Genomic DNA, 18522 nt, shown 5'->3' with positions numbered 1-18522 from the left:
ACCATTATCATGTGAAATACCTCCCACTACCAGTCCCAGTGTATCGTTGCTTGTATTCAACTGTTTGTAATACAATAAGTCTACAAGTGGGGAATATTTCAAAAGTAATGATTATACATTCATTATTTTTTTTTTTGCATAGGGGGCAGGGAAGCCCACCAGACAAGCCTTTGGGAACTTGGGAATGTCTTCTTGAAGGAAAGCTTACAAAAAATAATAATGAAGTCACCGTGACTGAATCTGTGTGATGAACAACAGCTCCAGTATGTCTTACCACAAATACTCAGCCAACAAAACACAGGAAAATTTAATTCATTGGTATTCCATTCCACATTCCAAATACACTTTTGCTGTAAGGAAAAGCAACAGCGTCACATTACTCATCGCACCAGGATGTGGAAATAGCATCTGCCACCCACCTCCACACACACACACACACACGCTTGCATTGCTCTCCTCTTTATTGCGTCATTGTCATGAGGCAATGAAGGTGGTTCTACAGAGTGGTAGTCAGCAGTATGCAGTCTGCAGGAAATGATCATTGTGTTCACTGAACATAACCTCATGTTTCCAGGTGGGAGTTTTTGACATGGAGACTGAGATGCATCTTCAGCCTCTTTTCTATTCTATTCTTTTCTATTCTATTCTATTAGTACTTTTCATTTTATCACTTCCACCGCACCTTATACTAGTGGTAGCTGCCTGAGGCTCAATTCATGCTTCTGAGTCAGTTTTTTGCACAGCATCTTACACTATCATTCAAGCAAACATAATAAAAATGGTGATGTTATACATATGTGGGTATCTGCAGTTGTGCATGACTTTTGGGCAAACATTTCTAAGTGTAACTCATTATTATGTTATTGAGGTCAAACAATAATTAAAAATATTTTTTTTATTCTAAAAATAAGAAAGCACTCAAAACCCTGAAACCATGCTTTCTGTTTTCTTAATCTGCTGTTATAATTTACCGTGGCAATTTTGCTTCATTATGTACATATATATGCTTAAGATTTGTGTGTGTGTGTGTGTGTGTGTGTGTGTGTGTGTGTGTGTGTGTGTGTGTGTGTGTGTCCTGCTAAACTTTGGCAAAAGTTTTATTTAATTTATCAACTAGCCCCGCCCAGAAAGGGCAAATTCAATTTATCAACCAATTGCACTGGAAAGGACAAATGCAAGAAATCCATATTGCTTTTTGGTAGGGGTGTAATGGTACATGTATTTGTATTTAAAATTTTCGGTACAGGGCGTTCGGTTCGGTACAAGAAGTTGGGTTCGGTACAGAGGTGTGCAGCACGGGTGAGTTACCACCAGGGTGGGAATTACACAATTTTAGGGGCAAGGCCATTTGGCCTTTGGTGTTGCAACTTTTTTTTTAGGGCATTAAGGGCACCAAGGCCATTGAGTAAAATGCGTGGACCTATGCTATGAATAAACATCATGACTTCATACAATTTTTATTACCAACAAAATAAAATGTATAATCAAAATATATTCATACTGTGGGCATTTCACTCTCAAAATATAAAAGTTTTTGCTAGTATTCTCTCCATTTCAGTGGAAATACAGGAGCCTACTTGGGCTTATCATGTTTTCTAGACATCGTGATTTCCCAAAACTGAATAAATACCACACATAGCAACACAAATCATGTTGTAACTAGAATATCTGCTGGAAATTTTTTTTTTTTCATGGACTGATATTTATCCTCCTGCCGACTTCTCAGTCATTTTTAAGCTAACAGGTGCCGTGACAGTGTCACGACCCGGCTCATGAGCCGGGACAAAAAGTGGAGGTACACAGTGTTTAACGTAAAGAATTAAGATTTATTAACATAAAGTAACCAAAAACATACTAAAGTTGTGAAGTGTGAGAATCTGTAATGTCAGTGTGTCTGCTGATGGATGTGTGAACAAATGGTGAGTGCGGGGTGTTGTGTAAGAGAAATAAAACTAAATCAGGCCAAAGCCAACCAAAGAAAAGACGTGGTGCCATCAGGGTGGATAAGAGGGAGAATGAGGGAAGGAGAGGGGGCCTTTTAACCCCTGGGAGCCTGGCCAGGTGCTCCCAATTGGGAAGACTAGTCTCCACCCACCAGCAGCCTGCAACAGGGAGAAACACACAACAACAGACAGGGGGAAACACATAACCACGCCCAGCAGGCCCTGCTAGGCAGGAGGCCGTCACACCCCCCTCCATAAGAAAGGGGTCCCAACCCCGGAACCACAAATAATCAAAGTACCTTTAACCATTAAATAAGTTCTGGCAAGCTAGACATAAATTATCACATAAATATACATTTTTTTTTTTTTCAAACGAACTACTAACCTGACATTTTTCATCCGTGGGTGCAACTCAGCACTTGTACACACCCCCTCCCCCTCAGCAACCTGGTACCAGTAAGAAGCAGTTTAAGAAAGGGAAAGTTAAGCACAAGAAAAAGTTACACTGAGGACATGCAGGTTGTTACAGTTACTACGGTCCTACTGAGGAGCTCTGGACAGCGCGTCTGCCACCACGTTGTCAGAACCCTTGATGAACTTAATGTCTAGCCAGTAGGACTGCAGGAATAAAGACCATCTTCTTAAACTCTGGTTTGGACATTGCAGAGAATTAAGGAAGGTTAAGGGATTGTGTTTGGTGTAAACAACAAGTGCAACACCACATCCCACATAGACATCAAAATGTTTCAGGGCCCAAATGAGTGCAAGCGCTTCTTTCTCTACCGTGGAATAGTTTAACTGGTAGGAGTTGGATCTCTTTGAAAAGCTCACGGGTTTCTCAAAACCAGCTTGCAAGAGGACTGCGCCCGCTCCCACGTGACTAGCGTCCACTTGGAGTGAGACCGGACGGTCAAACCGCGGGGCCGCCAAAACTGGAGCATTAGTCAAAAGCGCTTTTACACGCTCAAAAGCCTGTTGGCAAACAGGGGACAACACAAAAGTTACTTTACCCTTCAGCAAATCAGTAAGTGGCGCTACCACTTCAGAAAAATTTCTGCAACAACTTCTGTCAGAATCAAGCCCAGGCAACCCATCCTCGACCTCTGCTGCCACAGGCTGAAGAGCAGAAATTGTGCGCAGCGGGTAAGCAGCTGGGTATCTGGTGGACTGACGCCTCACTGTGAGAAGGTAAACTGCGCCAGGACGAGAGCGAGGGAGTGGACCCACACAATCAATTTGTACATGTTCAAAAGGCTGCGCTACAGCGGGAATTGGAAACAGAGGAGCAGGTGCTATACCCTGGTTGGGCTTACCAGTGAGTTGGCAGGTGTGACAAGTTTTAATATAAGCGGCAACATCCTTTTTCACACGCGGCCAAAAGAAATGCCGCAGCAACCGGTCATAGGTTTTCCGGACACCCCAGTGCCCAGCATCATCGTGGGCCAGCTTCAGCACAGGCTCACGATACTTACAAGGCAACACAATCTGAAGGATGGGGTCTCCAATGAAACTGTCACCGTGGGGCACCCACTTCCGGACCAACAATCCACCATGCATAAAATAACACCGTGAGTTATTTTTTACCTCCTCTGCAGGTAGCACTTGTTCAAACAACTCTCCCAGAGAGAGATCAGCTCGCTGCTCAGCCTTCAGGTCCTCCTGTGAAATCTCCAGAGGAACACCAGACAAAGAAAATGCACACAACTCTGAGACATCAGCCTCCAACTTCTCAACACCAGACACATCTGAATTGCCACTCGTCATAGAGCGCGTTACCGCACAAGCAGTAAAAACGTCTGGGAAGTTCACTTCACTGTCATCAGGCTGCTTCCTCACCAGCGGAACAGATGACACCACCGGAGGCGGTGGCGGCGGAGCATCAGCCCACACACGATCTCCTGCCACACCATTCCCCAAAATCAGTGTGATGCCCTGGATAGGCAGCGCCGGACGCACCCCAACAGCCACCTGGCCCTCAAAGAGATCCGAATGCAGCATGACGTTATGCAGCGGCACCTGCAACACTTTCATGCCCATTCCCAAGACAGGAACGGAGCACCCAGTGTCGCTCTCTTCTGAGAATGGCAACACTGAGGCCTGGATGAAAGAATCAAAAGCGGCAGTATCCCGCAGGATTTTCACTGGCACTTTAACAGCACTACCTACCAAGGAAACAAAACCATCAGACACAAAAGGGAGGAACGAATCAAGTTCATCAGGTAAGGCTTTCGTTTGCTTCTCAGCACTTACCACATGCACAGCAGACAACGTAGGCTTAGACACAGCCACACAAGCACCCTTTGCCTGTCCCGCAGGACCAGTCTGTTTAGACTTGTTCTTAAGGGCAAAACAGTCTGCCTTCCAGTGCCCTTTTTTATGGCAAAAATTACAGACTTTATCAGAATTTCTCATGCCACGCTCTCTCATGTCAGATCTACCTGTGTGGGCAGAAGAAAACGGGCCGCCTGCGTCAGCGTTCTCCACAAAACCAACACTGTGCGCGCGTAACTCCCTTGGATTACGCCTGTGAGTTAAAACGTAGTCGTCGGCTAGAGCAGCCGCTGCAGCAGCAGTTTTCACTTTCTGATCGCCGATGTACGTGGCAATACTCTCAGGGATTGAGTTCTTAAACTGCTCCAGCACAATTAAATCACACAGTTGGTCAAAGTTCTCTACCTTCAAAGCAGAACACCAGCGCGTAAAGTGCGCGGTCAGGTCACGTGCAAATTCCAAATGAGTCTGCTTATCTCCTTTTACCCACGTCCGAAAACGCTGGCGATAAGCTTCGGGAACAAGCTCGTAAGCTTTCAAGACAGCTGATTTTACCACAACATAGCTTTGACAGTCAACAAAAGACAACGAGGAGTAGGCCTCCTGCGCTCTCCCAGTCAATGCGCACTGAAGCATTAACGTGCGAGCCGACTCCGGCCACTTCAGCGTGTCCGCCACCCGCTCAAACAAAGTGAAAAACGTCTCCGGATCCTGGTCATTAAATTTCGGCAACAGACGCAAGTTACCCAAAATGTCAAAACCATTCTCCGGCCCAGAGCTTCTGGAGAAGGTCTCCCGCTCCACAATACTGTCAACAGGCAATTTTCCACATTTAATCAAGTCAAGCTTGTACTGTTCCAAATTCAGTTTTGACTGTTCAGACTGAAAGCGTAGTTTTTCCACTGCCAGTTCTTTCTCAATTTCCGCCTTCTGCTTCAATCGATCGTGTTCCAATTGCAACGTGAGCATCTCCTTCTGTTGCTCAAATGTTAACCCACCGGCGGCAGCCGGCGGAGGCAAACCAGCGGTCTCAACCGGACTGGGAGGACCACTGGGAGGTTGCTCCTCACTTACGGCCAAAACCCCCGCATCAAACAAGGTTGCCCTCAAAATACATTTAATGTTGTCCTTTAACCTTTTGTCAGGCACATCCACCTCATAATGCTCTGCTATTTTTAACAGCTGATCTTTGGTGCATTTATCCAAAAACTCCTCCGATGGAGCTTTAACAAAATCTACAATCTCCGCCATTTTACACCAAACCAGAGAATTAAATCCAAACACCCTGCACAAACAAAGGAGGCAAAAGCAAGTGTCAGCACGGTGCCTACAACCACAAAAGAGCGCACAATCCCCTCTATCTTACCTGCCTACTGTAAACTTACCTGGCTCCACTCATCCCTAGTCTTCATGCAGTCCCGCGGCGGGTACTTATGCACTAAATACCGCTGGCACGGAAAAGCGACCAATGAATGGCAACTCCCCCGAAACCACGGCCGTGCTCCCGAGCAATTGCTCCAACCACGTTCACTGCAACACTAGTGAAAACAATAAACTCGACGCACCCAAAGGGGTAACGCCGCTATACCTATCTAGGGGATTACACACCCGAAAAAACTTCAGCACCAGCCGATTCTCACTAATACCCCAGCACCATGCAAAACAACAAAAGCAACCAACTTTTAAACATTAAACAACTTACCAAACACTGTCTAACTCCAACAGAGTGCGTAAACAACCACTCAAGGTTTCCAAATTACGCTCTACAACAGCTGCGCTGTGGGAACCCCGATGACGTCAGCTCATTCACAACTTCGGAGCCCATTCACAAATCACTACTTACCGATCGCGTACCTGGCTGCGCACACCAGGACCAAAACCAGTAATCAGCGCACACTCGCAACAACAAACCAAGAGACATGCGTGATCTAATTCACAATTCAACCACATTACCAAAGTCTCTATACAAACCCGGAAAAGACGAGCCCCCAATTTGTCACGACCCGGCTCATGAGCCGTGACAAAAAGTGGAGGTACACAGTGTTTAACGTAAAGAATTAAGATTTATTAACATAAAGTAACCAAAAACATACTAAAGTTGTGAAGTGTGAGAATCTGTAATGTCAGTGTGTCTGCTGATGGATGTGTGAACAAATGGTGAGTGCGGGGTGTTGTGTAAGAGAAATAAAACTAAATCAGGCCAAAGCCAACCAAAGAAAAGACGTGGTGCCATCAGGGTGGATAAGAGGGAGAATGAGGGAAGGAGAGGGGGCCTTTTAACCCCTGGGAGCCTGGCCAGGTGCTCCCAATTGGGAAGACTAGTCTCCACCCACCAGCAGCCTGCAACAGGGAGAAACACACAACAACAGACAGGGGGAAACACATAACCACGCCCAGCAGGCCCTGCTAGGCAGGAGGCCGTCACAACAGCGACTCAGCAGCACAGCTGATCTTTATCTACAACCAACTAATATTAATGGTTATATTTAAATACAGGCTACTGCTTTCCAGTGTTGGCGCCAGAACAAAGATCTATCTTTTCATAAACTCACCGCAGATGTTTTATTTCAGCTGGGGGTGTGTCACTCCAATTTAACGTCAGCTCCGTTTAATGTGGCTAAGCAGCAAAAGTAACAAAAGTAAGCAGTAACATTAAGGCTGAACAAAGTTATATAATCACCTTTTCAGGCTGTTATCAGTTTACCTCTGAAATAAAGAAGACAGTTTTCACAGATGTGTTGATTTATTAAATGTTCATTTCAATATACAGATGCAAACAAATTGATGAATTAATTAAATCAGTGGCCTAGGCTACTCACTAAACAAATTATTAACGATTAATAGGCTAATTAATAATTGATAACATTAATACATTAATAACAAGAACAAAGTTACAGCCTGCACATCTCCGTGGAATCCGTGGATCTTCCAGGCGCTGTCCGTGGCGCTGAATCTGCCCCAGCAGGTGCTGTCCGTGGTGCTGAATCTGCCCCAGCAGGTACTGTCTCCGTGGAAAATCCTACAGGTACTGTCCGTGGTGCTGAATCTTCTGAGGCATTTCATTCTCTTTATTATAGAAATTAAAGCTCCATAAAATTCACGGAGGATCTTGTGACTTTTGACGGCCCAAGAAGTTGACCGGGCTCTACCACCTTCATTTCTTGACCTCTCCAGCTGATCAAGCTCTTAACTCGTCACTCTCGCGTATGTCTCCTTTTTCTGTTCTGTCTTATCTTCCTCGTTCAGCCATTTATCCAAACTTAGGTCGCCAAAGAAATCATGTCACGCTTTTTTTCCCCTCGGGATTTTCTTGCATCCATGATAACCTTGAGAGATTGACTACTTGGAGCAGCAGTACACTGGGGAAGCATCTAGTCTCTCAAAGAAGAAGCATAATAAGCTACACCTGAAGCTAATGCTACCAAAACCGGCACTAGCGAGAAACTAGAGCTTGAAGACCGTCCCTTGTTGTTAAAATCTCCTGTTTGGAAACACTTCAGCTTCCTGGTCAAATATTGCAACGGACAACGACAAGTGGATCAAACGAAGGCAGTGTGCTGATATTGCTCAGCTGAGATCAGGTACGTTCATGGCAACACGACAAACATGCTATTTCATTTGAAATGGCGTCATCCGAGTGTGAAAATCTCTGGTACAAGAAAAAAAAACACCCTAGTGCAAACACAGCAGACTGCGGCATTCAAGCAGCCTCTCCCTAGCAATTCTTGCTTTACCTTGCTTTATTTATTTATTTAGGCTTATACCGGGACCGGGTCCAAATTTCGTACCACTAACATGTAAATGTGAGCTGGTATGACAATAAAGTTCCTTGAATCCTTGAATCCTTGAATTCAGATCAGGCCAAAGCTATTACAACTGCCATCGGAGTCTTTATAAATATATATTTTATATATATTGTGTTTATTTGAGAATATTTTATTTATTGGAAAACTTATTACCAGCACTTGGCAGCAGTATTCTATTTTCTTTTTCTATATTTTGTATGATGTTACAATAAAGTTACTAACAAACATAAAATTGCTTGTTTAAAGCAATTTTATGTTTTGCATTTTGTTCCCATACTGTACCGAAAATGAACCAAACCGAGACCTCAAAACCGAGGTACGTACTGAACGGTGATTTTTGAGTATTGTTACACCCCTATTTTTTGGTCATTTAGAGCTCTTATATTTGACCCCTATATGACCCCTTTCACCAACAAGCTGACTTGGCATAAACAGCACAAAGTGTAAACACTGAATGACATTTTTGAAGGTGGCTAAAGTTGATAAGTTAGGCTGATTTGCAGTAGCACTGTAAACTGGCCAAACCAGCTAGTGAATGGTTTCTGCCTGAGGAAATCAGCTAACAGGGGGCAATTTCAGACTGCAGAGTGGAAACTGAATGGTCATTCAGTCTGCATATTAGGCTAAGTTCTCTCTGCTTTTCTAAGATCCCACAAAAGACACTGGCCTATGGGTGCTAGAACCCTGGCTAACTGGATTTCTTTCTTGTTGGATATCCTCTCTTTAGAGATATCTGCTACAAGAAGTAATGAAGCAAAACAGAGGAAGCTGAGGCATTGCAACAAGCATTAAGGTAAAGCAATAAAAAATGTCCCAATGATTTGTTTATGCCTTACTGTAATAATGTTTTTTGTTTATTTGCTTTTCAATAAAGGCTGAACTAACTTCATGGTCACAGGGTAAGGGAATGAACATTTTCTCATGTTTGCATGCTTATGTTCGCATGAAAGGAAAATAAAGGAGAACAAAAATCATCCAAAAAAGTGAATTCACAATGACCTCATGGCTGAGGAACCATGAGGCCACTTTTTCTTTGGTTTTGGTGCATCCTATTTCAATAAGTGCGACAGCAAATGCCTTCATGTTATGTGTGTGACGTGATGCTCATGAAAATACACAACTGTGGAACTTTAAAGAATTGCAATCCGAACGCAAGGGTTTAATCACATCAGAACAATTATGTGTTGCAGGAGAGGCAAGTAAACCCACAACACACACACACACACACACACACACACACACACACACACACAAACATTAATACAACCTAAATGTCCTTTTCCTTTGAACTGTAAGTGAAATATTAATTTAACTAATGGAGATCCAGTCGAACACAGTGATCCCTGGCAGGAGTGACACCACTGAACCGTGTCCAGTCCAGATTAATATGCACACCACCGTGACCTCTGACCTTTGTTATAACCATACATGGTTATAGACAGTCAAGCTAGAGACGGTCAGGTCTCTGTGTCACAGGCCCAGGTGTCATAGGGGATGAATGTGGGGAAATAAATGTGTGCAGATTAAAGAGTAATATCACTCACCAAGGATTAACAAGCGGGTAGATTAGAGTAGGCTAAGTCTGGCCTTTTATTGTGGGGATATGGGACTGAAGCAGCTCACACCCCATGTCCAAACCTGCACACACACACTCTCTCTCTCTCTCTCTCTCTCTCTCACACACACACACACACACACACACACACACTGGTGTAGTGTAATAAGAACATCATGGAACTCCAGACTCCACTATATAAAAGTGACAATAGTGAGCCCTCCATATCACACTGCACACTACAACTAAGATGATGGACAAAAATATGGATTATAACTATATGCGTGTACACCATTAATAGAGAAAGATAAAAGATAAGAATCAGTGTGCTATATTAAATAATTGTAACACTGACTGTTGATAATGAAGCTCCTATTTGTCAAGAAGTGACACTTATCTCATTCAGAATATTCATGAAATAAGAGACAGATAGATAGTTAGTTAGATAGTTTGACTGCGGATTTGGCATTCAGACACTGTATCTCTTTCAGTCTCATTTACCGACTTGGACAAACTGTGCCCTTGGCATCTTATTCTGGCCCTTGCCTCACTATTTCTGCTTTCCAGGGTCTGGGTCTTGATTTATGAATGACCACCATCTTGACAGCCAATGCTGATGAGATTCAAGTGCATGCTCTTATTGCCTCCAGGTGTCTTCCAGATGTACAGTTTGGATGAAAAATATATTAGGAAACACAGAAACGGATTACTCGGAGGGAACTGCTGCTGTTATTATTACATTAAAATTTTTAATTTTAGAGGACATTTCCTTGATCAAATGTGATAACACTACTGAAAGAAATTCTGATGCATAATGGCACATGATGGAACAAAGGAAAGAGACAAAGAAACAAAACAACAACAACACACGAAAAAATTAACTGCTTTTATACTGGGTGGGCACTGGGTGGATATTTTCCACTAATTCCTATGCTGTTGCTATAGCTACACAATATGGAAATAAAGGTCTGATATTACAGTGGATTGGACTGTCTGACATAGTTCCAGCATGTACTTAAAAATGTGAACATAATCTGCTTAATTTTAAGACAAATTCAAGTTACGTCACTGCAGATAAATTGATTACTACTGCCAGTTACCCAAAATTCACTGTTTAGATTTGAACATAAGTGATTTAATGTCTATCGGTGTTGTAAGTGTGATTATCCATAGAGTTCTGACTTTAAATACAAATATGAAACAGGGTACAGACATAATGGTTTGGAAAATGCACAGTATGCTGTTTCTCTTCCCGGATTCTTGTCAACTCATTTCCTTCAGCAATCATTCCCTAGCATCTGAAATGCTATTCCAAAAATCCCAGACATGTTCAAAGGGTGTCCTATCAGGGTACACACCAAACATCTCTGTCAGGATGGTCAAAATACTGTAGTCTATGTTTTGTTGAAACAATTTCTGTAAAGCCATCAAGAAAGAACTGCAGCATTGAATGAATGTGATCACTCAGTCAAGATCAATATGATGATCAGAAAAGCTGGCTCAGTGATTGGCCTTGCTCCAGACTCTTTTGAGGTCGCTGTAGAAAAGAGAACGAGGGCCAACCTAAAAATGGTTCTGTATTTTGAAGGCCATCCACTGCACTGTTTTAACAGACTTAGAGGCTCATTCAGTGAGCGTCCGGTGATGCCTCAGTGTCAAACGACCCAGAAGGTCTATTGTTCCAGCAGCGTCCAGATTCTTTAATGAAAACATTCAGGTGTGGTCTTGATCTGCAGCATCTTTCAGCTGTTAGTCATGTCTCAAATGGCTTTTTATGGGGTAACTTTTGTTGTGCATTGTCTATTATTTTGTTGTCTGTATGTGTATTTGGTGGAAGTTTCCCCCTTTCAGGATTAATAAAACTATCTAATCTAATCTTATCATTATGATAGTATTGACTAACACTGTCCAGCCCTCTTCAGGATACCTGGACTGATTCTAGAGATCTGCAACCCGACTCAACCCAAGCCCAACTGGGCCCAAGGAAGAATGCCAGGCTCTGATCAGGTAGGCTTTTTTCCCACCTGTGACATCAGGCCTAGCTGGGCAGGGGCCGTATTTATTTATTTGTTCATCATATTTTAAAGCGACAATACATTATAATATTAAAGCTTAATCTATAAATTCCATCTGTACTAATCTGTGTTTGTGTGTTTGTGTCTGTATGTGTCTGCGTGTCTGTACATGATGGGGTCACGCTTGCGTGCGTGCTTTGAGTTGTACTCTTACCAAAGATTTAATTCAGGCTTTGGGTAGGGCCTTAAAGTAGCATGGCATAGTAGGGGCTGGGCCAAAATTCCAGTCCGCTACTGAGCTCTAGTTGATTCTATATCAGAAATTTCACCCCACAACAATACAGGATACAGTACACATTATGAATGTCCTTCCTCTTTCAAACGTGAGACTAATCGCAGGCATTCATCTTTGCACACATGAACAGATGCTTAAACACACACACACACACACACACACACACACACACGATGTCTGTATTTCTCTGTCAACACAGACACTGATGAAGAGTCGAGCCTTCAAAGATGAGGTCACATTCCACCTTCATAACCGAAGCTCTGTCCATCATGTCATGCAGAGCCGAACAAGCAGTGGAGAGAATTCAGTTCATTTGCATTCCATTGTTTTGTAGCCAGTGCCATGACCAACACCAACACTGTCTTACTGGGGAGAGGATTCATATGACATATGTGCGTTTGTGTGTTTGTTCAGAATACTTTTGAAAATCACCTTATACAAATGTATGTATGTGCGTGCGTGCCTGTGCACGTGTGTTATCCATGCAGGCAATTGCTCTAGTAAAAAGCACAGTGAGCCACAGTTACCAGCTAAAAGTGAAAGGTGAAGTCATGAGCAGATTACTATTTGTTTGTCTCTTGTGACTCATTAAGAGGGAATCAGATCTGCTGTTTTTTTATTGCTCAAACACACACACACACACACACACACACACTCAGTGAATTTACAGCATCACTGGGATATTTGCGAAAATGTCATCTCATTTTCAGTCACCTGACAAGGATCAGCTGTGATCACCTGCCTGCTAACAGATATGAAGGGCAGGGCTATCAGGTTGCAGGAGGAGTGTGTATGTGTGTGTGTGTGTGTGTGTGTGTGTGTCTATGTTTGTGGGCATGTGTGTATGTCAAGAATAACTTGCACTGAATTTAGTCAGGCCTCTCTATTAGTTCACAAAACAAAACCCTTGGTGCCCATGACAACACAGAGTAGAGGTTTTACATGGGAATCTGACATTTCCTGTCTGCCAGCCAATCAGGACCCAGTGTATAAACAGCTGCTATTTAACAGTTGGAGAATCACAAAAGACTGCAAGGAGACAGAGGAGCGGAAAATAAGGAGGGTGCACGCCCGCACACACCCACACAGTAACATAACTCCCCCCACAATCTCCTACCCCTGACTACTCATCCTCTTTCGAGATACCTTGTGACAACAATAAATCACATTGACAGGGTGTTGGGGTTGGGGGTGTATTGGGAAGTTGTTTGATGGCCAACCCCCCCCCACCCATCCCCCTCCCTTCCTCTCCTCAGTGGAATGTGGGTGGCGGGGAGGTGAGAACAGCTGTTGGAGAGAGACGAACCAGTGCACAAATACAGCAGCTGCGATTGGAGGGGGCGCGGGGGGTGGATAAGGGAGTGGGGGTAGTGGTGGTGGTGAGGGTGGTCATGATGTAGGGGGGGTTTGGTGGTGCTGGTGGTGGTGGTGGTAGAAGCTGGTAGGTATGCGCTGACCGAGCTCATTTGGGCGATGCCGCAGTGACACAGCAGAGCTAGAGGAACATTCAACGAGGCTGACAAACAGACCAGTTGACAGCTCCGACCTACTTCTGTGACACTAGTCTCCACAAGGTATGTATATGTGCTCTATATGTTGGCCGGCATATGCTTCAGTGAACCAAGACATGCATGACATCAATGCCTCCCATCTAGGAACTACAAATTAAGATTAACTTGTTGCTACCTGCAATAAGTTAATAGTGCAATATACTTTCTATGCCTTGTCCCTGTCAGATAAACAAATTCAATGAAATGGATTAAAGAGCAGAATTTAGAAAGCTTCACTGATGAGTCAACTCCAGACCAGATGTGGTTGTGTGTCATATTAAATAAAAATGTGAAACCTTTTTTGGGATGCAATTTGAAGAAAGGCAGGCTGTATGTGTTTAAAATATATATTTAATAATGCCCATTAGAGAGGGAAAGCATTAAAGGCTATTGTTTTTGTTTTGGACATACAAAATGTGAATCATGTGATGGCATCTGTATCCATGGGAGCTGGTTTATTACCCTAAGCTTGTGCTCAGTCAGTACCATAGTAAATAGTGGCATCAGGCATTACGAAAACCCCACCACTGACTTTCTATAAATGGACACACATGCACAATCATCTGTGTATGAGTGCGTGTGTGTATGTGGGCACACATGGCATGCAAATTTCTCAAATCGTGCATTAAGCTTTGCTCCATGGTGTAATGATCCTTTGGAGCAATCATTATAACAAAAGGCCCTGTCCATGTTATATAAGAGATTAAAAAACTTTCCCCTTATGAGTTATAACTAATAACTTGGAAGAAACAGGTCAAAGTGTATCCAAAGGCACATTTAAGTCCATTGCATAAGAACCCATACAGTACATAAAGACAGACTTTCAACTAAATCTGGTCTTTACTGTTACACTTTCTGGCAGCAATGTTTGTCTGTAGTTTCAGTTGCAGGTAACTCAAAGACACACTGAACTGCTTAAAAACACACACTCATATATATTTGCCCGTCACACTTATGCCTAATTTTAAAGAAACCCTGGTGGTGAACAACTGCACGATGCAAAGCCTGATATCCTCTGTCAGATGAATATAGTTAAGGTGGGGAAACAGCAAACATACACATACAGTGTATCCCTAACTGCTTTCTTATGGCTGTAGCAAACTGCCAGATATCTAGACTAAACATTCTCAAAGGTAAAAGATATTAATTGCACCTCGAAGGGAAAGGTCAGCAGCATCACTTAACTACTGTAGTGCTTCATAACCCTACTACTATTTTTGTGATGTGGAGCTTTGAAAGTGCATAAAAAAATATAAAAAAAAAAAAAAAAAGAAGAATAAAAAGTACAAAAGCTCAACATTTGCACTGGAAACACCAGCACAGTATGCTAGAACTGTATTTTTGTCTTGTGGGACGTCATACACACCAGCAGAAATGGAAATATCAAGGGCAGGCAGACATCAGAAGCAACCTGAGTGAGCATAGAAAAAAAACTGTCCTTACCTGGTTACAGGTGCTGATGTCTACTCCTCCTTTCAGGAATTCTAGGACTTTGTCAATGTTTCCCGCCCTTGCAGCCCTCAGAAAGCTGGTGTTACTGTCCGACTGGAGAGATAAAGAGAAGAAGGGGTCCATGTTACATACAGCAATACACACACTTTATTTGTTTATTTTATATTTAGTTTCTACTTGTCATATGTTTGGTGGAGATGGCGTGTACTTTTCAAAGTCAGTAAAAAAAGAAGATTAAAGCAGGTATCCAATGTGTGTTTGCAACCCCATATTATTTTCTTTTTAATTAAGACAGAAAGCATATGTAGGCCTATGTTTTGTATTATCACAACTACATTTATGATTCTCAACATGACATGGCTACTAACTTTAAACTGTTTCCAAGTGTTTCCAAGTTACGTATTGCCCCAGTTTCTCGGCTGAAGTAACAGAAGAATGATACCAACAGGGCCTTTGCTCCTGACCTGGAGTCAGTATCAACTATAAACATTCCTCAAGAAACCTAAGTCTTCCTAACCATTTCACTGTAACATAACTCACAACTATAACTGGAAATATCTCTCCTATAGGGTTGCAAGTATGTGCCAAATGTAATCTGTCTTTGCAGATGTATTAATATTTGGATTGGGGTCAAAAGGAGGGACAAAAAGATGTCATATGACAAAATGTTTTTTCTATCTCTATCCATGTTTTGCTTAATGAGTGCCATATTACCCTTGCTAAATACCACTGGGCATATTGAGGTGTGAGCGTGTTGACAAGGTTTCAATCTCATATTAATGGGGTTCAAACAATGGCATCTCAGTCAGACACCATTAAGTGTTAACTCAAGAGGTCAGCATATTCAACCTCTCCATGGCCTGTCTCAGATGAGGCCACAACCTGTCTGGGGTCAAGGGTCAAACCCCCACATGAGACGTCACACACACACACACACACACACACACACACACACAGAGAGAGAGAGAGAGATAGCCTACATATCTTCCAGGCAGAAAAAAACATCAACCTAACATCTGGCCTTGAAGGAGAACACTTAAACCATGCAGCATAAGGAAAATAAAGTCAACAACAATTCTCTCTCTCTCTCTCTCTCTCTTTCTCTCTCTCTCTCTCTCTCTCTCTCTCTCTCTCTCTCTCGCTGTCTCTCTCTCTCTTACCAGTGCATCATCAACTTCAGATCCAAAGTCAGGAGCCCCGTAGTAGTCAGTTTGCTGGTTTAAATCTGTGTTGCTCCCTGTGGACTTTAAAGCCTTATCTGAGCCACAAGCCTTACACATTGCTGCGTTGCCCATGGTTACCAACCAAACCAATGAAGGACCTTTCCGTAACCCTCTTTCAAACTGTGAGGTGGAACAATACAGTTGACTCTCTCCAACAAAGTGCAATCTTTGTAGCTCTCTAAATTTGCAAATCAAGGCCGTATCCTTAGGCAAAAACCTGTGCTATGAAAAAACACTCTCCCTTTCCTAATGTCTGGCCAATGTGTAAATTCTTCACATCCATTAAAACCGTCTTCTGTTCCTTCTGTTCACTCGCTCTTCATTCCAGCCAAATCTCTATTGCAGCACATTCCTTCCACCACTACCACCACACTGTCCTCTCTCTGTCCCCTCTGATCCCCTTCCCACTCAAAACCCTTGGGTACCTCTGGCTTTCTATGCATGTGTGCCAAGTCTACCCAAGACCTGGTCCCGCCTGCTCTTCCTCTACCTCTCCCCTCCTTTCATTCTCTCTCTATCTGTGGGGATAACAACTGCAGCCATAAACATTCACTCCACTGCCAATTCAGCCATCTCCCACCCTGGTTATTTTTACCCTACCAGGCCTTCAGGCCCTCTCTTCAGCCAGACCCCCAGCCCCTCGCCGTCTCTACCCAGGGTGGGGTGCATGACAGCTGGGTACGAGTCGCACCGGAGACCGTGCGGCCTGGAGTGCTCTCTGGAATGCCAAGGGTCATGGAGGAAAGGTGGAAGTTGAGCCTCAACACAGATCTCAGATCCAATTTTAGTAACTTGCAGCGTGAGAGTAAGCCCATTGTTCCTCATTAGTTCAACCCTGATGCACGATCAGTATCCAGAGTTCCAAAAATCTGTGTGACGCTTGTCTGTGTCTGTCTGTGAATATGCTGTCACCCATGAGAACTGCAAATTCTCATGGGTTCATATTTTTAGAGAAAGCACTTATATGCCTCTTCATATGCTGATCATAAATTTCCCAGTATACATTACAGAATATCGAATACAGAAATAAATCTGCAAAGACAGCGATATAAAAAGACGACTGTGCACTTTAAGTTACTGTACTGTGTCTCTTAAGAGCAGCTACAGCCAAGTGACTGGGAACAATGTGTATAACAGACAGACTGAATCATATGTGTGTTTGTGGGTGTGGTGAGATTGTTTCATTGTCTATCTTGTGTAGTGGCCTGATCTTATCTCATGGACAAGAAATGGGACACTGACTTTCTACGCTGATAGATCACCATGATACCACACGCTTTGGAAGGCATAATTGATCTGATAGTGTGTGCATGAGTGTAAGTCGGCTATGTTGTGGTGTGTATCTCCTCTGACATGCACTTTCACTTATCTGCCCGTAAGGTCTGTCTCTCTGCCGACCACACAACCCATAAAGAGATTAGATTGATGAAGCACCAGTTGTAATCCCTGTATCTGCACAGGATCTGCATAGATTGACATGCAACCAGTTGTGTAATAGAGGATACTGGATTATACCTTGTACTCTGTCCAAGTCTGTGGTCACACTGGATGAATCACACACACTCTACTCAGAATCGTATTAAGCATACCATCAGTACCCAGGAATGTAGGTAAATTAACTCACTTAGCAAAATTCACATGACTTTTCATTGCTAGAGCTAACTTCATTTATAATCATTTTCAAGGGTTAACTTTCCATTTCTGATAGGTTCTATTCCATTGCTTGTGTCAAATATACTTTTATTTCATTTGAATAAAAAGATTCCCCCAACTCCCTTCCCCCATTCATCTGCATAACATCTAAGTGAACGTGTGCCTTTCCCACATCACATCTGTCATGACAGCAGGAACAGCACATTGCAAGATCAACCTCGTCCTTTTAAACCCCAATGCACACAAGTACACATAAACACACACACACACACACACACACACACACAATATCCCCACACTCATACACATGCTGATCACCCTGATTATTTACACTCCGTGGTCATGGTATGAGCATGGACAGTACAAGGTGTGTGTGCAGTTTACCTGACGCTTGCGCTCAGCTCTCTCACGCTGCCGCCTCCTCCTCTCCCTGGCTTTCTGTAGAGCTCTATACTCTGGTGGATGCTCGAGCTCACGAGCTTTCTTCAAGTGGGCCGCAGCATGGGCCATGATTTCAACTGTTTGTCCCAACTTACTGTTTTCTTACCTGCTAAAATTTCTCACTCAAACTCCAAATGAATTGGACTGAAAAGTTTCATACATCCTCAACTAACACTATAGCACACATTTTGCCCTAGCAGATGGCAAGAGAAAAGTTTTCCACATGCAGACCTTAAGAACTAATGAAGTCATATACTGCAGAAAGATTATATAAGCATAAGCAAATTATCTACAACATTTAACAGAGTCCAAAGTGTA

At 43.1% G+C, this 18522-nt stretch overlaps 1 protein-coding gene across 1 annotated transcript in view; it reads right to left on the bottom strand.

Annotated features, from left to right (window-relative positions):
• ank2a (ankyrin 2a, neuronal) overlaps nucleotides 1–18273 on the bottom strand; it is a 101134-nt gene extending 82861 nt beyond the window's left edge. Inside the window, exons 1-2 of the mRNA XM_030071620.1 lie at nucleotides 18148–18273; nucleotides 14879–14980 (exon numbers count right to left, since the gene is read on the bottom strand). Coding sequence (XP_029927480.1) covers nucleotides 14879–14980; nucleotides 18148–18273 — 228 coding nt within the window. The remainder of the gene's footprint in view (nucleotides 1–14878; nucleotides 14981–18147) is intronic.
• Between the last annotated feature and the right edge of the window lie 249 nt (nucleotides 18274–18522).

This window comes from Myripristis murdjan, chromosome 1, assembly GCF_902150065.1.
Source record: "Myripristis murdjan chromosome 1, fMyrMur1.1, whole genome shotgun sequence".
Classification (NCBI taxonomy): domain Eukaryota; kingdom Metazoa; phylum Chordata; class Actinopteri; order Holocentriformes; family Holocentridae; genus Myripristis; species Myripristis murdjan.
The sequence above is the reverse complement of the archived record's forward strand: the minus strand, read 5'-3'. Positions and strand labels throughout refer to the sequence as shown.